Genomic DNA, 19,094 nt, shown 5'->3' with positions numbered 1-19,094 from the left:
CTGATTTCTGGTGTTGTACCCTGTAATATCTCCATGCTCTACCACTTAATACAGAGTGAACTTGAATGCCGCCTCCTCCTTTTCTTTTAATCCAGTAATTTATCTTTGTTAATCTGCTATATATTACATATTGGCTACAATTAAGCATATTCTTACTCAAAGGTGGTCCTGATCAAATAAATCAGACTATATCATCCTGAGGGGAGCGTTCGTCATTTTCTTTCTGACACACTTGTCTTTTTGAAAGGTTTAATTATCAGACCAGTCAAGAGTAGCTTAATTGATTTTTGGTGTCGGTACTCTGGTCTACTTACCAGTATGGTGTGATGATTTGAGAATTGGACTAAGACTCTGGAGATCAGGGTTTGAATTTCTGCTTGGCCATGAAAACCCACTGGGTGACCTTGGGCAGGTCATGCACTCTTAGCCTCATGGGAGGGCAGTGCAAAAACCCTTTGGAACAAGTTTTGCCAGGAAAACCCCATTGTAGGTTGCCTTATGGTTACCATAAGTAAAAAAAAACAACTTGAAGGCACACAAAAACAACAGTCCAGTGGATCTGTTTCAACAAGATGATTATGTGTCCTATAACTAGCCCTGGTCAGCAATCTGGCTGCAAGGATATTGACCAAATGACATTTCTACAAAGTTTCTAAAGGCAGACCCATGTAGCGTACGCTACATTAATTCAGGCACAGTATAATCAAGGCATGGGCACCATGGCCAAAACTGGTATGTCAAGGAATGAGTGCAACCGATACACTAGATTCAAGTTTAAAATGCACAACTGACCACCTTTCTGAATTTGTCTTGACAATAAATACACCATGATAGTTTTGTGTTAGGGTCACTGTAAGTCAGAAACAACTTGAAGACATACAAAAAACGAACTTAATCCTCAGACCATTTTTCTTCACTACATCATTGTCTCTCCCTAGTCTCATTTGAATTTGTTGACAGGATGCACAGGGAAGCCACTGAAATCCACAAACACCTGGACAATTTCAACAGGAAAGGGGAAACTCTTAAAGTAAACAAGGTTTGGCTACCAGTCCTGAAAAATAGCAAGATGAAGACTCAACAAATGCAAATGAGAAATCTCCCAGGGTCAGGGGTTTCCCAGCAGACAATGAGCACTAATCAAGCAGACATTCATCCTCTTTTGCAAACCCTCCGATCCTGAGGCCTGCCATTAGCAACAAAACATACACATGCAAATCACTCCTGCCTTCCCAGGTCACACAGTGTATATATACCCAACTCCTTTCCAGGCAAGCATACTCTGAAGATGCCAGCCACAGATGCTGGTGAAACATCAGGAATAAACTCTTCTAGAACATGGCCATGTAGCCCCCAAAACCCCCAAAAACTATTAATCCTGATTGCTTTGTTGCTTTAATCCAGCAAATTAAATTTCCATCAATGTATTGTTCAGTTATTTCATTTAATTGCTCGATTTGTACCCCACTTTTATCCTGAATGGGACTCAAAGGCTTACAATAGAAATTAAAACACCTAAAACAATGTTGAGTACGCTTTTCAAAAAGTTTTAAAGCAGACATCTAATTAAAACACCTTTGGAACATCAATGGAAGTAACTCTGAGCCTAATGATTACTGTCTGAAAGCACATTCTCTATGATGTGTATGGTTTATTTCACAGATTGCTTTTCTTTCTTCTTATTCATACAGCGGTTCCACGAACTAGTGATACACAATGCAGTTCTGTTCCAGAGCCCAGATATGGTAGGAGGATTGGATCTGAATTTTCAGCAGGTTCTGTAGTTCGCTTTGAATGTAGTCCCGGCTATCTTCTGCAAGGCTCCAAAGCTATCCGCTGTCAGTCTGTGCCAAACGCATTAGCCCAGTGGAACGACACAGTGCCAAGCTGTGTGGGTAAGGCTTATTGTATTTAGGTCATTTGTTTCTAAATCAGAATTTTAAGAAGGCTACTTGTTTCATCAAGTAGTATTAAGCACTTATGTTTTCTCTCTATTGATTAATTCTGCCCATGTCCAATTTAAAAAAGTAATTTGTCATTTCAAAAGTAATTGAGTACCAGCTGGCTGGTTAGCAGTATAGTATTTCACATAATAATTTATTAGTTTAACAAGGTTGATGTATGTTTTTCTGAATATTTATTATCAACATGACTGCCTCTAAAAGTATAATATGGAATATAATGTGAAGCTTGGGAAGCCACCTGTATGGTATGTTAATTAATTGGGCTTTTCCTAGGACATTATTTATATCAGATTTCTAGCTAATACAGTTTGCAGTTTTGCAGCGTAAACCTCCTAGTGTTTCTATATAAAATAAATCAAAATGGCTTTCTTTTCTTTCTTCAGTTAACTGGCTACATTTTGTTTTTGACACTCTTCAGTAGAATTGTGTATATAATTCTGTGTTCTTTTGTACTTCTTAATTGGATTTCTTCTTCTTCTTCTTCTCCCTAGACTGGTACATTGCAATTATTTATAATACTGATAGGGACAGTGTGTCTTTAGGGGAAAGAAAATAAGAAATGAATAACTGGAAGTATATTATCTGTAGTTTTTCTCAAGTGCATACAACTTTTGATTTATTTTCATTATAGCAAAAAAAAAATCTATTTTTAAGTGTGTCCAAAGTGAACAGTGCCAAAGATTTTCACTTCTTTCACTCTTGAACCTTTATTCCAAATAGATATTAGGAAGCCTCCCTTTTCTTCTGCTTTATAACAGATACAAAGAGAAGTAATGATGAACGTAATAATTTTGCATGGGCAAGCCTGGCAAGCAACCATGGTTTCCCCTGTCTTTGCAAACATGAGGGATGTAGTTGAAGGATTGCCCTGTCCCTTTCCCTTTTTCTCTGTCCTCAACTCCAAAAGGAAAAAAAAGCTTTCTGGATCCGCAACTTCCCAGGCTCTGAGGCTTTTTCTTGGCTTTCTTTCTTAGTTCAGTCCATTTTTCCTGTGATGCTTTATCCTGCAGTATGGAATGAAACAAAAGAGAAGATGGTAGAAATCTTCTGAATTTCAAATACAATTATCACGGTCTGACAGGCATGATCTTTATCAGAAGTATGAATGTATCTATTCCTTTCAATACTGTGTTTTCCTTCCATCCTTTATATACTGATTATTATTAAAACAACAGAAATGTGATTTTACCTGTATTTTTAATGTTCTTTTACATGTGTTTTTGGCTTTCATACTATCTCTAATTCAATTTTCTTTCAGTGCCATGCAGTCGGAATTTCACTGAACGGAGGGGTACTATATTGTCTCCAGGTTATCCTGAACCTTATGGTAACAGCTTGAATTGTGTATGGAAAATCATAGTAACTGAGGGATCAGGTATTCAGGCAAGTCCATATTTTTCCAACAGTGGGATTTTAACTTCCTTACAATAATAGAAATAAATATATTATTGGTTGGTTATTCCTTTCTCAGCCCTTAGTCAAAATCATAGAGTGCGGTTAGCTTAATTATATCTTCATGTTTCTAACAAATAGATTATTTAGGAGACTTTCAGTGGACCATAGGAACTCGTGCGTAAAAGTCAAAAGCATTTCCATCCAACTCATTGACTATAATGCAATGTAGTTTCAAAGAGAGATAGTTAAAATAATATGTTTAAGAATTAGAACTGATGTACTGTTAACCGAAGCATTTATTTGAGCATTGCTAAGTAAAGCAATAGTACCATTCAATGGCAGCTATAAAAAATAACCAACCAGTGTGACTCAATGTGTTCTATTAAATTAACTTCACCAAGTTTAAATAATAATGATTATGCTAATGGAACGAAACCATGAAGCATTTATGTAGCTTTGTTCTCTATTATCTTCCCTCTCCATTTCAAGCATCAAAATAAAACAAATTGACTCTCATGTGTCCACTTGGACCTGATGAACATGCCTTCCTAAGCAGCACAATAGGGAAAGGAACCAAAGGAAACTAAAACAACTTTCATTTAACTAGTTGGGGTAGCAAATTTGTACAGAATTTGCAGCGTTCAACATTTCATTTAATATATTAATTTAAAAAAATGCCTTGCTAAAAAAAATTAGGCCCAGGTCCTACATCATCGGAGGTAACTATTGACAGAACTGTGTCATTATAGTTATGTCTAATGCTGCCATTCCCTCAGAAAATCCCTAGCAGCACCCCAAGTGAAAGGCCACAGAGAAGCTGAATATCAGGGTGCTGGGACTTGATGTTTTCAGCATTCTCCCAGGGCAAGTTGAAAACCGACAGCTGGAGGTCTTGCCACAAATGCTTGTCTTAGTGTGCCCTGTGATTTGGAGAGTGTTGCAGTCATCATTTCCCTGCATCCCAGACTGTAGTGACCCAGAAAAACTCTTCAGCTGGGGTGCGGCTAGGCTGAAAAGGTACATGGGGGGGTCATGTGTGCTCTTTGACAACCATTAAACATGTGTTGTTTCAGGTGGATGGCTTCTAGTGCTACCAAACAACACCTGTGAAGCTGTTCTATTTCTTGGGATGTATGAATAAGCAAAAGCCAAACTCTTTGGCGCTCCAATTTCTATCTGAAAGCACATTCCACTTCAGGGACACATTAAATTATGAGTTTTTCTTCCTTGCACAGAAATGGATGTATTTCTGTGCAAGTTTTTCTACATGAATGTATTTCTGATATTTATGCATTATTTTCTTCCATTAACTAGGTATTTTTAAATGCATAAAATTTTATGAATGATTTAAAAATGTACTCACTTATTGAATATGCTTTGGGTGTATGCATTGGCTCACAATCACCTAAACTTGCAGATTTTTTTGATTACAAATTGAATTTGGGACTGAGTTTGGTTTGAAAAAGTATTTGTGAGCTCCACATCCCTGAGTAAATTACTTTGTGAGTGAGCCCTCCTAAGCTGAAGAATATCTGTGCAAGAACCCTTGTGGATAGTATCTTTTTGTTCGCTGAAGTTATCATTCCGTGGATCAAGGAAGAGAGTAACCTTTGGTGAATACCCTTCCTTCCTGCAGGTCTAGAGGGTTGAAGAAACCTCAAAGAGATTTTGAAAAGATGCATTGGAAGTGGGAATTGTTGATTTTCCCCCCTTGATAAATGCCTTTAGTTAAGCAAAGAGATACTGAAAACTAACCTGTATGTGCATAGAAACAGAAGCAGATGGCTGGGATGACAAAATGTGATTGTATCTTGCAAAACTATATTTATTGCAACTTAACAGTTCTTTCCAAAATGTTTTTTGTCTGCCTCTTTCTTTCCTTAAAAACCTTTCTTCTTTTATAATGAGCTGTTGTTTCCACCATGCCATACTCAGTTGTTGCCAACCTACTCAACAGATTATTATAAAATGCCTGTTTCTGGACAGTACCACTTCCAATGGACAGTAGTTTGTTCAGATAGCCCTTTCACACTGCACAGTTACCACCTGATTCCACTTTAATTGTCATGGTTCCATCCTGTGGAATCCTGGGATTTGCAGTTTCAGGAAGGATGTTTAGAATTCTCAGCCGGAGATCTCCTCTGATGCCTCTGACCAAATCACAAATCCCAGGATTCTGTAGGATGTAGGCAGTTTAAATAGAACCATAGTGATATGATTCTATCATGACTAGGCCATGGCACTAAAAGTCTATTTTTCACAGGCACAACAGGGTCCTCCAGTCTTTGTTACTATGCCCTAAATTCAATTGCTAGTGCCTATTAGAGTTGACATTCTGAGTCAATTTCTGAATGGTATTTCAGCAAGTATGTATAATCCATTGATTCAGTGAGTCTACTTTTATTGGAACTAATGACTCGATTTAGTTCATTTTAAGCAGTATCCAGTCCTAGTAGTTTTTTTAAAGTCTCAGTGCTATAATTAGAATCATTTACTTTACAACACTGTGAAGGTAGTATGTGTATAGCTTGTGTGTGTGTGTTTGCTGTCAAACGTGCTGTCCTTGTTTGTCTTTCCTGTCACTATTCCTGAACATATTCTGTTTAATGAACACTCAGTGACATTGTTTTCACAGATCCAGGTCATAAGCTTTGCCACTGAACATAACTGGGATTCTCTTGAAATCTATGATGGTGGTGACATGACAGCACCAAGGCTTGGAAGCTTTTCAGGTATGTAAACATTGGCAATGAAAGAAATTAAATGCAGCCAAATACCTAGTTTATATCTCTCTGAAGTGTTTAAGACACAAAAAAGGTACTATATAAGTGATAACTGTCATTATTATTGTTTGTTTTGTTGCCTTTCAATGCAAGATAGCAACAAACAATGTCTGCTTGTGATTTGTCTCATGAGATGAGATTTTCCCCATAAAGCATTGAATTCATTATGAGAAACATATAAATTTGAAGTGTAGGTGCTCCTCATGTCAGTCGTCATAGCCACACACCTGGAGAAAGTCCAAAGTCACCCAAAGTGAATTTTAAAATGTAGGCAGTTATCTTGATCTATATCAATTTATATGTGCATACTATCTATTGTCTGTCTGTCTCTGTCTGTCTGTCTGTCTGTCTGTCTGTCTATCTGTGCCTATACATCTATACATGCATGCAGACAGAGAGAAGACCCTTTCACATGGGAGACTTACCCATGAGTAAATCACTATGAAATCATCAAAAATCATGAAAGAAGCGTGATCAGGGTTCACACTCCTGCATGCTTCTCCCATAAGTAAATCGTCGTGGAGGCGTCAGGTCTCACTTTTCCTGTCAGTAAATTGTCATGGAGCCGCCAGTAACAGAAGATCCCATTATTACCAAATGGCAGCTCCAAGGACGCTCTATTAATGGGAGAAGAGATCCCCAACTCCTCCATGACAATTTACTGACAGGAGAAGCAGACAGGTCTGTGAACCCCGATCCTGCTTCTGTCATGATTTCTGATGATTTTTTGGCGATTTACTCACAGGTAAGCCTCCTGTGTGAAAGAGACCAGAGAGTGCAAAAGGCAGCAGTATATGTCACAAAACCTTATTTTTAGAATCAGAAATCCCATTTTTTATGACGAGATACCTGTAATGGAAGAGTGAGATAGCAAAAGGCAATGAGATGGCTAGCACATAGGAGTTGAGGTGATGATGCTTGAGAAGGCAATAAAAATGGGGGGGGGGGGAGGATTCTTGTAGGATTGTAGATCCCAAAAGAACAAAAGTCCACCAGCTCAAGATATGGAAATTAATTTTCCAGGCAAGTATTTTATATCAAACTTAATAAACCAGTTCTAGTATCTTTTATTTCCAACAACTGATAAAGCTCAGAGGTATTAATTGTCCAAGAGAAACTTAGGTTGAGTTTCCCTTATCCAAAATTCTTGAGACCAGAGCTCTTTTGGATTTTGGGTTTTAAAGGATGTTGGAATACCTGTATTTGCATATATGTACATAACTGAGATATTTTGGAGATAGGATCCAAATCTAAACACAAAATTCATTTGTTTCATATACACCTTATATTCTTAGCCTACACAATATTTTTCAATACTTTTGTGCATGAAACAAAGCTTGTGTACACTGAACCATCAGAAAGTAAATGTGTCACTACCTCAGCCACCCATGAAACAAGTGTTGGTTTTGGAAATATTTCTTTCATTTTGAAATTCCAAATAGAAGAGACTCAACCTGTAGTGCATTACAACCGGTAAACTAAGCTAAGGATTTGCATTATTCTATTTCACACACATGTGTGAGAATAAAATCTTACATGTTCTGTTCATTTGTAGATAATTACAATTAAGTTATCAGGACTTACATAGGGTTTTACAATATGGTTCTTTTGTAAACATTGTACAGTACAGGCTTCTGTATACATACGTAAAGTGTTCTTTATCTGCTCATAAAATGTCCTTTATCTACTCATAAAAAGGGTGAATTATTTCTCCTGATAGCCTCCAGGAGGAATAATTATTCTTTTAATTACTTTTCAACCTTGTTGTTCATCATCAAATAATGCCGTTATTTTTCAAAACTAGAAGTGGACTTTCTTGTGAATTTTGTTATTGTTTTCTTTTGTTTGTTGCATTTTTGGCATTTAGTTTGGCCATTAAACCATAACATGGGGAGAAATTGACCCTTGTACCCACCCAGTTCCCCATCCCTGGCGTAGATGGCAAACACATGGCAGACAACTTTCCAAAGAGATCCTCCTTTGTCTGTGAAGGTTCTCCACTTAAATAATGAACATGGAAAATCAGTAGAAAGCCTCCACGCAGAGAGAAAGTTATCTGCTTCAGAAATGTCACTTTGTACATGAGGGGGAGAGGGTGACAGAAGTAGCAACTCCCCATCCTATTAATTATGCATGTTTACCAAATAGAAATTGTGTCTTTGAGTAGCTGTGATGCAGTCTTGTGAATTAAATATCACCTTCAGATTTCATATGGAGGTTTGAAGAAGAATCTGGGATAACATAAATTAGAGTAATATTAATGTTATGTATATAGTATTATAGTCTGTAACCAAACCATGGGACTATGTCACCCAATCCTATGAAAAGTATGTTCCATTTAATTTAGTGGAACTCATTCCCAGTAAAGTATATACTGTATAAAAATGTGGCCCAAGATATGCTTACTGGATGTCCTCTTGAAACAATGGATGCTTTGATTACATTTTGCTTCATTAATAGCTATTATATTGGATATATCTTGCGTGTATTATATTTCTACTATATTTTTGGCAGGTACCACAGTACCAGCTCTGCTGAACAGCACGTCCAATCAACTTTATTTGCATTTTCATTCTGATATTAGTGTGGCAGCGGCAGGTTTTCACCTGGAATACAAAAGTAAGATTTGTTTTTGGTGGGTGGGGTTATTGTACTGATTGTAGATATATGAAAAGTGTGGTTCATATTGTTATTCTTTAAACCATCACCCAGACAGCATTAATATATAATTTCAGATCCTATGCTAGGTCGACTTGTCCCACAAATAATGATATATATTGTTGTGACATGGATGAAGTCAGTTACATCTTCTTCTTTACATTTGTTATGGTTTATGTGCCTATGTGTAGGCATATATACATAATTGGGATGTGTGCCACACACAGGATAAAACAAGAAAAAGAGATAAAGGAGCAAATTGGCACAAATGGGTTAAGAATTAAACTCTTAACAAATACTTAGCATTACAACTTGTCGAGATCAAGGTTTCATAGCAAAGTTATTCACAAGGAGATAATGTAACATCAAATACAGAAGCTGTAATCTCTTCAAGAAAATCTTTTACCTACTGTTAAAAATGCTAATCATATTAATAATTATGCAGACAGTTATCATATTTTATTTTTCTTTAAAGCCTTTGGATTGGAGATAGAGATATTGAAAGTGCTCGTGTTAATAAAATGTTACATGCATAGAAGTTGTATTTAAAATAATGGATTTGGATGCTACGTTGTATATTTATTTATTTTTCTGTAAATATTTATATATCCTGAATATTACCTATATTATAATGCATAGACTCATAATTAATATAAACCCAAGGTCTATCTATTCTAGCTCCTGCCCATAAAGAAAATATTCTACAGCTAAAACATCCATGAGAGGTAGCCATTCAAACACTCACTGAAAACTTCCAACAAAGTAGAGTCCAACACCCTGCAATCCATCCATTTCACTATTGAACAATTCTTAACATCACAAAGATCTTTCTATTACTTAGTCAGAATTTCCTTTCTCATAATTTCAAGCTATTACTTTGGGTTCTTTCCTTTGGTGAAGAAGAGAACAATCTTACCTTTCACATAACAAATCTTTAGATTTTAAAGATGTCACTTCTCAGTCTTCTCCAAGCTAAATGTATTCAGTTCCCTCAATTGTTCCCTTTTATCAGACCCTTTAGTGTCTTTGTTGTCTTCTTATGGAAATGTTCGAGGTTGTCAATAGCCACACTGTGTATCTGTCCACCTATCTGAAGCAATTTTAGATATATTTAAGTGCTCTTTAAGTTACTAGTTATTATTGGTTCATTCTTTTTCATGTGATCATAATGAATCACGTAGAGGTTTCTCTCTCTCTCTCTCTCTCTCTCTCTCTCTCTCTCTCTCTCTCTCTCAGCTCCATCTACTAGGATCAGGGAACAAGTATATTTTTTGCCAAAAAAATTATTTTCACATCATTATGTTTTCCCCTTACTTCCCTTTCCCTCCTTCCCTCCTTTCTTTTTTTGCAAATGTGATCTTTAATTAATTGTGAGGATGCATTTTCGGTCATTACTTGTGTCGTTTCTGAACAGCTCCTATAGTTCTCCACGTTATTTTTCAGTTCTAAAAGGTAGCTAAAGTGACAAATGACATAATTTTAAAAGATTTTTTTTGCTCCCAGAAGTTTTTTGGGTTGGAGATCAGCAAAACTCCGTTTGTTAATGCACATTGGTAGATGAAATAAATATGGGCTTAGAAAAGAAAACTACAAGTCCATGGGTTTAATACAATAATTTTTTAACAACATTAAAACATAGTTCAAAATTACACACAAAAATACCATATCAGTGGGCATAGATGTTGCTGAATTTTCTTAGGAGCAAGGGTGAAATCCTTTCTCTAGTAACTGCATTTTTCTTTTTTTCATATTTCACCATGTAGAATTCTGTATACTAAAGATTAGGATTAGGTTAATGTTTATAAATTAAAGTATGATGTCCCTGCATATTCCTCTCATAAAACTGGCATTTATGCCCTTTTTCAACTCTTACAATGAATATGTACAACAGCAAATATGTGCAACTATTCATATTAACGAGAAGCAGATAGTTCCAGAGGCAATTCTCATTTTTAAACATGAATACAGGTATGAATTATTAGTCTGAGTAATGTCTCAACAAAGGTAAGCTGCCTAAAACATTTTTGCCTTTAACTATGTAAACATTATGTTACCTCGCAGAAGGCAATACAATTTTTCTGTGAGACTGAGCCTTATTAGAGTATGTAGATGAAGGTGGCTAGCATTCCCTTAATGTTGATATTCATCTCCTTTTAATGAGCAGTTGCAAATAAGTAAATTTTCCAATAAACATCAATAGTAATACTTATAATTGGGGTAATCACTTTTCTAGAATGTTAATGTGTGCAGATTTTTTGGAAAGGCCAAATTTTCCAGATGATGATAAATATTCAGAACCAGCCCTCAGCCACTGAGTATCTTTATTTTCTGGCACACACACACACCCTTTTCTATTTGTATGCAAAGCTTTTTGTAATTTATATGAAAAAGAGTAATTTATTGGTGATGCCAGATGAAATTGTATATCTTATTTACATATTGTCTGGGGATGGGGTTTGAGCAGCAGCTATTTATGACATATTTTAGGAATACCTGCAGATGCTATGCTCTCAGTGTGATTTAACTAACCCAGTTGGTGATATCTTTAGTTGATACTGATGTTATTCTCAAGGTTACACCAAACCTTTTGGGCCATTTCCGATGTGACTCCAAATAGTTAGCAATACTTTACTGAAAAGGCTCCAGTGTAAAGAATTAGTATACAGGACATGGTTATCTAAAGCCATTTTAGCTGGCTTTGAAAGTAGGTTAGATAAATTAATGGGTGATTAGACTATCAGTAATTCCTGTTCAGAAGTGGCTACATACTAGCCAGGATCATAAATTATTATTTATTCCAGGTTGTTTTAACAAACTATTATTTCAAGCAGTAGTGTGGATCACATTTGAGGGCAATTTGTCAGGGACCATTTGTGGTGCTGTACAGTAGAGATATAAAGAATTCTTGTCACTCTTCCTTAAACATACGAGATATTGGTCACTCAAGGATTCCATAATCTCTTTAACAAGCAGTAAAACATGCAACTTCTCTAACAAGAAATAAGGATTTTTTAACCATTTGCAAATGAAGTGAAGGGACAAGACCAATGAAATGAGAATTCAATGGGCAGGGCTGTGTATTACCAAAAGGTCTTAAGTAGAGGCTTAACTAATTGGCTATCTTCTGTTGCTTTGTCATGATGATGTCCTGCTTCCCAATGAGAAAATGCTAGGTTTTGTTGCATTTAAAGAAAGCCTTCTTAAGTTTAAACTACAATTTATTTATTTATTTATTTATTTACGATCCCTTTGTTGCTTTTGTTGTGTGCCTTCAAGTCATGTCTGACTTATGGTAACCCTAAGGCAAACCAATCATGGGGTTTTCTTTGCAAGTTTCTTCAGAGGGGGTTTGCTTTTGCCATCTTCTGAGGCTGAAAGCTTGTGACTTGCCCAAGGCCACACAGTGGGTCTACAAGACTGAGCTGGGATTCAGATACATAAATTGTAGCTTAAACTTTAAAAGGTTTTAAAAGGTTTTCTTTAAATGCAACAAAACCCAGCATTTTCCCTTTGGCAAGCAGCCCTGTCCCCCTTGCTACCACAGAATCCTAGAGTTGGAAGAGATCCCCAGGGGCCATCCAATCAAACCCATTCTGCCATGCAGGAACACATAGAATCCTAGATTTGGAAGGAATTGTTGATGTTGTTGTGTGTCTTCAAACCATTTCTGATTTATGGCAACCCTAAAGTGAATCTATCACAGGGGTTTCTTGGCAAGACTGCTTCCGAACCTCAGCCTTCCCTTGAGGCTGAGTGAGTGTAACCTGCCCAAGTTCACCCAGTGGGTTTACATGGCGTATTTGGGATTCAGAACCTGGTTTCCAGAGTGCGCAGCTACAGAGATGTACTTAACATGAGCCAATTGCTCTTATAATACCTTAAACTATAACTTTATAGCTGCCTTGAGTCCCTACAACTCCCATCACTATAGTTGACTTTAGACATTCTCTCAGTCTCCACAATCTGGTGTTTTATTTTTGGTTTGGTGGTTCAGCTTGGAAAAGTCTCAGATTGAGAGATATAATGGTTATTCTGGTCATTTTTCCTTTGAAAGAGAGAGAGGAGGAGGAGGTTTATATCAAAGGAAGCTGTTTAATGCAAATGGAATTAACACACACATACTGTATATACTCAACTATAAGAAGAGAAATTTATACCCCAAAATTGACCGTAAATTTTGAGTAGACATATAAGGGGGCAGTATATCAGTAGTGCTTAGAAGAGTCCTAAGGCAAAGAGGTGTGATGGCCCAATCTCCACTGACACCAATTCCTTCCCCCTCCAGTCTGTTTTGCAAGCCTTTGCTTCCTATCACAGAAACTCCCCATTTAAAAACACTTTCTTCTCTCTCTGCTCCGTTTTGCAAGACTTGGCTTCCTATGGGAAAATCTCCCCATTGAAATCCACTTGCTTCTTTCTCTGTTCCATTTTGTAAGACCTGGATTCCAATGGAAAAACATCTCCATTTATATCCACTTGCTTCTCTCTCTGGTCCCTTTTGCAAGACCTGGCTTCCTATAAAAAAAAACCTTCTCCATTTAAAACCATCTCTCCAGTCCCTTTTTCAAGACCTTGCTTCCTATGGAAACAACTCTCCATTTAAATCCACTTGCTTCCTTTCTCAATCCAATGTTAAAACCTCTCCTCCAGCACCTGGGAATCAGTTGGGAGAGGTCCAGAGAAGGAGAAGGAGGGACGAGAAGTGGCATAGTAAAATGGTGCCTCTTTTGATCAAGGTTTATTTTTTGAAATTTATATATTTTTAAATATTTTCAATCTGTAGACTGCAGATGCCAGCAATGGATATGACCACTCCCCTCTTTCTCTTTTTCTCTACCATCATTTTATCCATTTCTATTTTTTCTTCAACCTTTTTTCTCAGTCTTTGGCCCAAAGACTGCAGACTGCTTGCCTGGGACTTAAAATAGCCAGAGTCCCCAATAGCAGTCTGGTCTTAGCAATAAACTGCAGTTGTTTCAAATAATAAGTGGATGTTTTTGATCCTCTGTAAATAATCATAAACCTAAGAGGACATGATACTGCACAGACCCTGAATTGCTACCTGCTCATTCTTGTAGCATGAAGTTATTATTACTAAACATTCTTTTTTCACTTGTTTACACAAACTGGCATGGGTCCCTTGGATCTTTGGCACAAGTGTTGTGCACATATGGTAGACTGTGCCACTCCAAAATGAGGAATTTAGTTCACTGGCAAATATTAGGAATAAACAACACAAGTTCTTATTTTACCAAAAATGAATGCATAAGGAAATAATGACTAATCAGTATACTAGTGCCCCAGTATTTAACTAGAAGACTGTTACTAATAACCACAATAAAATGAGAAAAGTCCAAGTTGCTAAGTTACTGTTTGTTGAAAAGGGAGTTGGGATGGTGGCACAAAAATGATGTGGTGGGGTCTGGGAACTTTACTGTGGGTTTTAATCCAAATTTTTATTCTAAACTATTTTGAGGGTAGTTAGCTGGTGTGGTGCAGTGGTTTGGATGTTGGGCTAGAACTCTGGATATCAGGATTTGAATCACTGCTCTGCCACAGAAGCTCACTGAGGCCTCATTCCCACTTACCTCTTGATTCACTTCCTGCACCGATTCCTGAAACTGGTTCAGCAAACAGCGTGGTTACCATTATGTTTGCGCCGGTTTCAAGAATTGATGGAGGAAGCAACAGCTGCAGCTTCCCCACCATGTCTCCTGCCATCCTTCCTGGCCATACCGGGGGCAGAGGAGAGGCTGGATAGGAAGGAGAGAGGCAGGCTGGGAGGACTGAGGATGGAACATGGAGGTATGGCCGGGAAAGCCATTGCTGGTGGGAACCACAGCGGATTTGAATCCGATTCGATTCCGCTTGGTTCCCACTTGGGCTGAATTGATTTATTTCCAAATAAATTGATTCAGCCCCAAAAACATACCATTTTACCCGCATCTTTTTGACATTGGTTAAATGGATAAAAATGGGTAAAAATTATGCCCCCCCCCTTTCTGAATCACTTCAGGGATTCGAATTAAGTGGGAACCATCGTGGTTTAAACCGGATCAAGATCCAGTTTAAATTGTAGTGGGAACAATCCCTGGGTAACCTTGGGCAAGTCAAAGGCAAAACCCCTCTGAATAAATCTTGCCAAGAAAACCTTGTGATGGGATCACCATGAGGTTGCCATAAGTTGGGAATGTCTTGAAGGCACACAATAATGATTTTGGTGGTATTTTTTAGCATCTTTGATAGCTCCTTTAAGGTTCAGCCTAAAGTCTGGAATTAATTCACTCTCCCAATGACATCAAAGCCACCACTACCCATTGCTTGTGAGAAACCAGTAGGGGGAAATTCCTAGAATAAAGGATATCATAAGGTTTGCCCAGATTGTACTCTAACCAGCTGATTTATCTTATGGAAAGGTTGCTTCAAGACTGGAGTCTGTTTTTCCTAAAATTCAAATTAGCCAATCTGTTACTGTTGTAGGTTGCTTAAACTATGCTTTGAACATCAAAAAGGCACTTGTATTATCAAAGGTTTTAAACCTTTGCATACTGCAGAATGAACTCTTCTTAAATCATTTAAGACAGAGAACAAAATGGTCACAAATCCTAATGAGAAGAAACTCTAATCAGGATCTTCTGTCCCTAGCTACTATCAAGCTCTTCCACATTCATTCTTTCCCAGAACTAAAATATATATTAGACAAAGTGTTAGTGGTAATAAGCCCTGAGACTCCATCACACCTACACACACCTGCACTGTTTTGCAGCACTTAGCACTGCTAAACCACCCTTTTTCTGACCAAAAGAAAGGCAAAAAATCCTGTTTTTCAAACTAAGAAATAGACTTCTGCCATTTAAGGCAGTCTCTAATGAAAGCTGACACTTGTTTCGTGTGTACTATTACTTATACACAGATTTTTGCATGGACCTTCTGAAATATATTAACCCTTCTTCCTGTAGGGTATAGTGGCTTTGAATGCACTTTCCTTAATACACATGTTTGTATGGATATATTTCTAATATGTGGCATCCTATACATCTTTTTTTAAATGTGGAAAAAAACCCATGATGCTCAGAAAAATGTGGATTTCTCCCCATGATTGCATTCAGTTTCATGTGGCATCCACATCAAAATGTGGACTGAAAAAAAAAGGTTTTCCATCTCTAGTCAAGGGACTATCCTACCATGAACTCTTGGTCCTATTGTACTGCATCATGGACACATGAGAGGACTAAAAGCAGAAAACAACCTGCTGTAAATTCCAATCTGCCTATTCTGTCTGGAGGTTTGAACTGTACTAAGCATATTTAATCATCTTTAGTACAAAACACGATTACATGTTGCATCTGAATGCAGCAAGTGAGCAATAAAACAGGTCCTTCCACCAATGTATGGAATGCTGCTGCTGAATTTATTACCATAGTTTTGTCTCTTCCCCTGCACTCCTCTTCCTTTGCATTCGGTCTTCCTTCTCTAACAGACACTGCATTATAGGGCCCTCTTTTAAATTCTCTCTGTGTTGTCATTAAAAGTGCCACACTGCACTGCTACATCTTTGCAAATAATTACAAATAATAACAGGTCTTCTATTAGTTATAAAACAAGTTAAGTCTCCAATCACAATAAATGCTTTTTATAGCTAGGCTGTTACTCATTTCCATTCATAATCAATTATTGCAATGCAGTTTAAAGTAATTAAATGAATTAACTAAACAACTACTAAAGAAATGCATTGCAATATTTTAAATTAATCTGAAATAAACATTTTTTTCTCCAGTACTGTATGTGTATGCTACCAATTTAGGGCCAGCCACAATGTGAAATCTGTTTTTCAAGAGAGAAATTAAACTCCAGTAAATAAGTAAATAAATCCTGGTAAAATTCTGTCATTGCTTTCAAAAAGACAACTTCTCATCTTAGAGAAACACATCAAAACAAAGGAATTATGGTCCAAACTAATCCACATGATTCCTTTTTAAATTTTGAAGCCTTTTCTAGTTTGCACAGAAATGGATAAGGCACGTATAACACAAGCTCCAAATTATGCTTTTGTATTGACTTTGCAATTTCTGTTATTGCTGCTTTGAAGAAAAAAAGTTAGTAAGTTTTTGTGAGCTGGGATCCTGAGTTCTCTTCTATATCCAAAAGAGCCATCCACAGGAGAGATTCTGATATAGCAGGGGGCTTTCATTGGAGGAAAAGAAGGAGAGACTATTTCTACGTATCCCTTCCTTGCATCTCCTCATACATTCCAGAGTATCCTCTGACTCGCAGCAGATATTTAGAGCATGCAGAGGAGGGGAAACCCGGAAAAATATGTCTTTATCATAATGTCTTCCAGGGAGAGCATCTCTTGAGCACTAACTGTTCTACTGCCAGAGAGTTAGTTAGGATCTGGGACTGTATCTTGTGCGTGAACAGTAATCACGAGATGGCCATATTCTGAGTGAACAATAATCATGTTACCTGATTGTTATTATTTTTTAGATTTTAAACTTTCCAGTCCTTAACACATATAATTGAAATTAAGACCCATTAAAATCAGTGGCTCTGTGACTCAGTTGCTTCCCTTCAAGGGTAGGAGAAGATTGTAGTTCTCTCATCTCCATTACCCACCGATGAGACACAGACCAGCATTTCTGTTACACCAGGTTTTATTATACAATAACATCCAAAATCAACTGGTTTTTTCATCAGGCAAAGATGTTAAAAATCATAGAGGAGGGGGGAAATATGATGATGTTAGTTACAAGCCTGCATTTTGTCAAGATGTGGCTGTTCTCAGTTCAGGTCATACTGGAGGAAAATTCAGGCAGGCAGGCAGGCCTCTCCTCCTTCTGAGTTTCCAGTTCAGAAAAAACGTGGTTCCCACTATGTTTGTGCCAGTTTCAGGAATCGGTTCAGGAATCGGCAAGTGGTGGGGACAGCTTATTGGCCCGGCCTGTCCTGCCCCAAAATCCCCGGCCCAGCCTCCTTACCTTACCAGCTTCTTTGGCTGCTGACCGGCTCCCCTGCACCTTTTTAAAAATTTCCTGCAGCCAGGGAGGCTGGAAGGAGGTCGCAGAGAAGCTGGGGGAAAGCCGGGAAGGAGGTTGCAAGGCTTTTGGATTCTCTGCGACCGCCTTCCAGCCTCCCCAGTCGTGGGAAATTTTTAAAAAGCCCAGGGAAGGAGGTCAGCGGCCAAAAAAGCTGGTAAGGAGGCTGGGCCAGGAGAGGCCAGGTAATGCTAGCTGCTCCCCGGGCCGGACTGCCAGTGGGAACCAAGGCAGATTTGATTCCTATTCTAAATAAATCAATTCAGCCCAAAAAACACCCCATTTTCCCAGCGTCTTTTTAACTCAGGTTAAATGGGTAAAAATGGACAAAAAGCATGGCCCCCTTTCTGAACTGATTTCTAAAATCGGATTCAGTGTCAACCATGCCCATTTAACCCAGATCACGATCTGGATTTAATCATCGTGGGAATGCGGACATTAAGTTCCATTAGCAAGATAAAAAGTAATGCTCCTTTTGAGATGCAAGTTGCCTCAGCCCTTTCTGAAGCTACAAGCTCATGGGTTTTTTACAGGTTTTATTGACTACAGATCTGCCCTTGCTCCCCACCCCTTGTTCCTTTAGGTGTTGCAGGGGGAGGGACTGGCCCACTTTGCATGTATTGGGGATTAAGACCCACATAGCATCAGGACTGAGGCTTGGAAGACCTAGCCCTGAAGCCTTGTTTATTCCCCTAATGTGCTCTGAAGTGCTCTCTTGGTTACATCAGGCCCCCACAGATTTATTTATCACCAGAATCAGGTGCAATACTGGGTTTTGTCTGAGTACAAGTCAGTGCTCAGGTGGTGGTGGAGGCATTCCTGTGACAATTTACACTGTCTATGGCAGGCAGACAGGCAGGTTTGTGTGTCTGGTAGCCTCACTGGGCTGTGGGGAGGACCGGTTCTCTGCATGACTGGCCTGAAAAGGGTTTTTTGCATGCTCTCTGATGTTGCCATGGAAGAGGGAGCAGTTGAACAAGCCAGAGGTCTGAATGTTCTAAACCTAATTTTTGGGAAGCCTCAAACAGATCAACTCCAGCTACCTCTCCTTCCTTCTGACAAAGCCTTTATACGTTTAGTAATTTTTGCTTTATTCTTGAGCCTGCTGCCCTCACTTCCCTCTAAAAAGTTGTGATACATCTTAAACACTTACTGCATTCTGACAATTTCCTCCCTCCCTGCTGCACATCTGTGATTCTTACTGCTCTGCTGCCCACTGGTTTCCAGTGTCTTCATGCTACTAGGCAACCAGTGTGTAC

At 38.1% G+C, this 19,094-nt stretch overlaps 1 protein-coding gene across 2 annotated transcripts in view; it reads left to right on the top strand.

The window, feature by feature from the left end:
* The window catches only part of CSMD1 (CUB and Sushi multiple domains 1), a 1,231,469-nt gene that overhangs the window by 1,059,366 nt on the left and 153,009 nt on the right, over positions 1–19,094 (top strand). For both annotated transcript variants that reach the window (XM_042480556.1, XM_042480547.1), the window contains exons 34-37: positions 1,692–1,895; positions 3,223–3,347; positions 5,995–6,091; positions 8,657–8,761. In XM_042480556.1, the coding sequence (XP_042336490.1) occupies positions 1,692–1,895; positions 3,223–3,347; positions 5,995–6,091; positions 8,657–8,761 (531 nt within the window). The remainder of the gene's footprint in view (positions 1–1,691; positions 1,896–3,222; positions 3,348–5,994; positions 6,092–8,656; positions 8,762–19,094) is intronic.

The sequence above is a fragment of the Sceloporus undulatus genome, chromosome 1 (genome assembly GCF_019175285.1).
Source record: "Sceloporus undulatus isolate JIND9_A2432 ecotype Alabama chromosome 1, SceUnd_v1.1, whole genome shotgun sequence".
Taxonomy (NCBI): domain Eukaryota; kingdom Metazoa; phylum Chordata; class Lepidosauria; order Squamata; family Phrynosomatidae; genus Sceloporus; species Sceloporus undulatus.
This window is presented reverse-complemented; position numbering and strand designations above follow the sequence as displayed.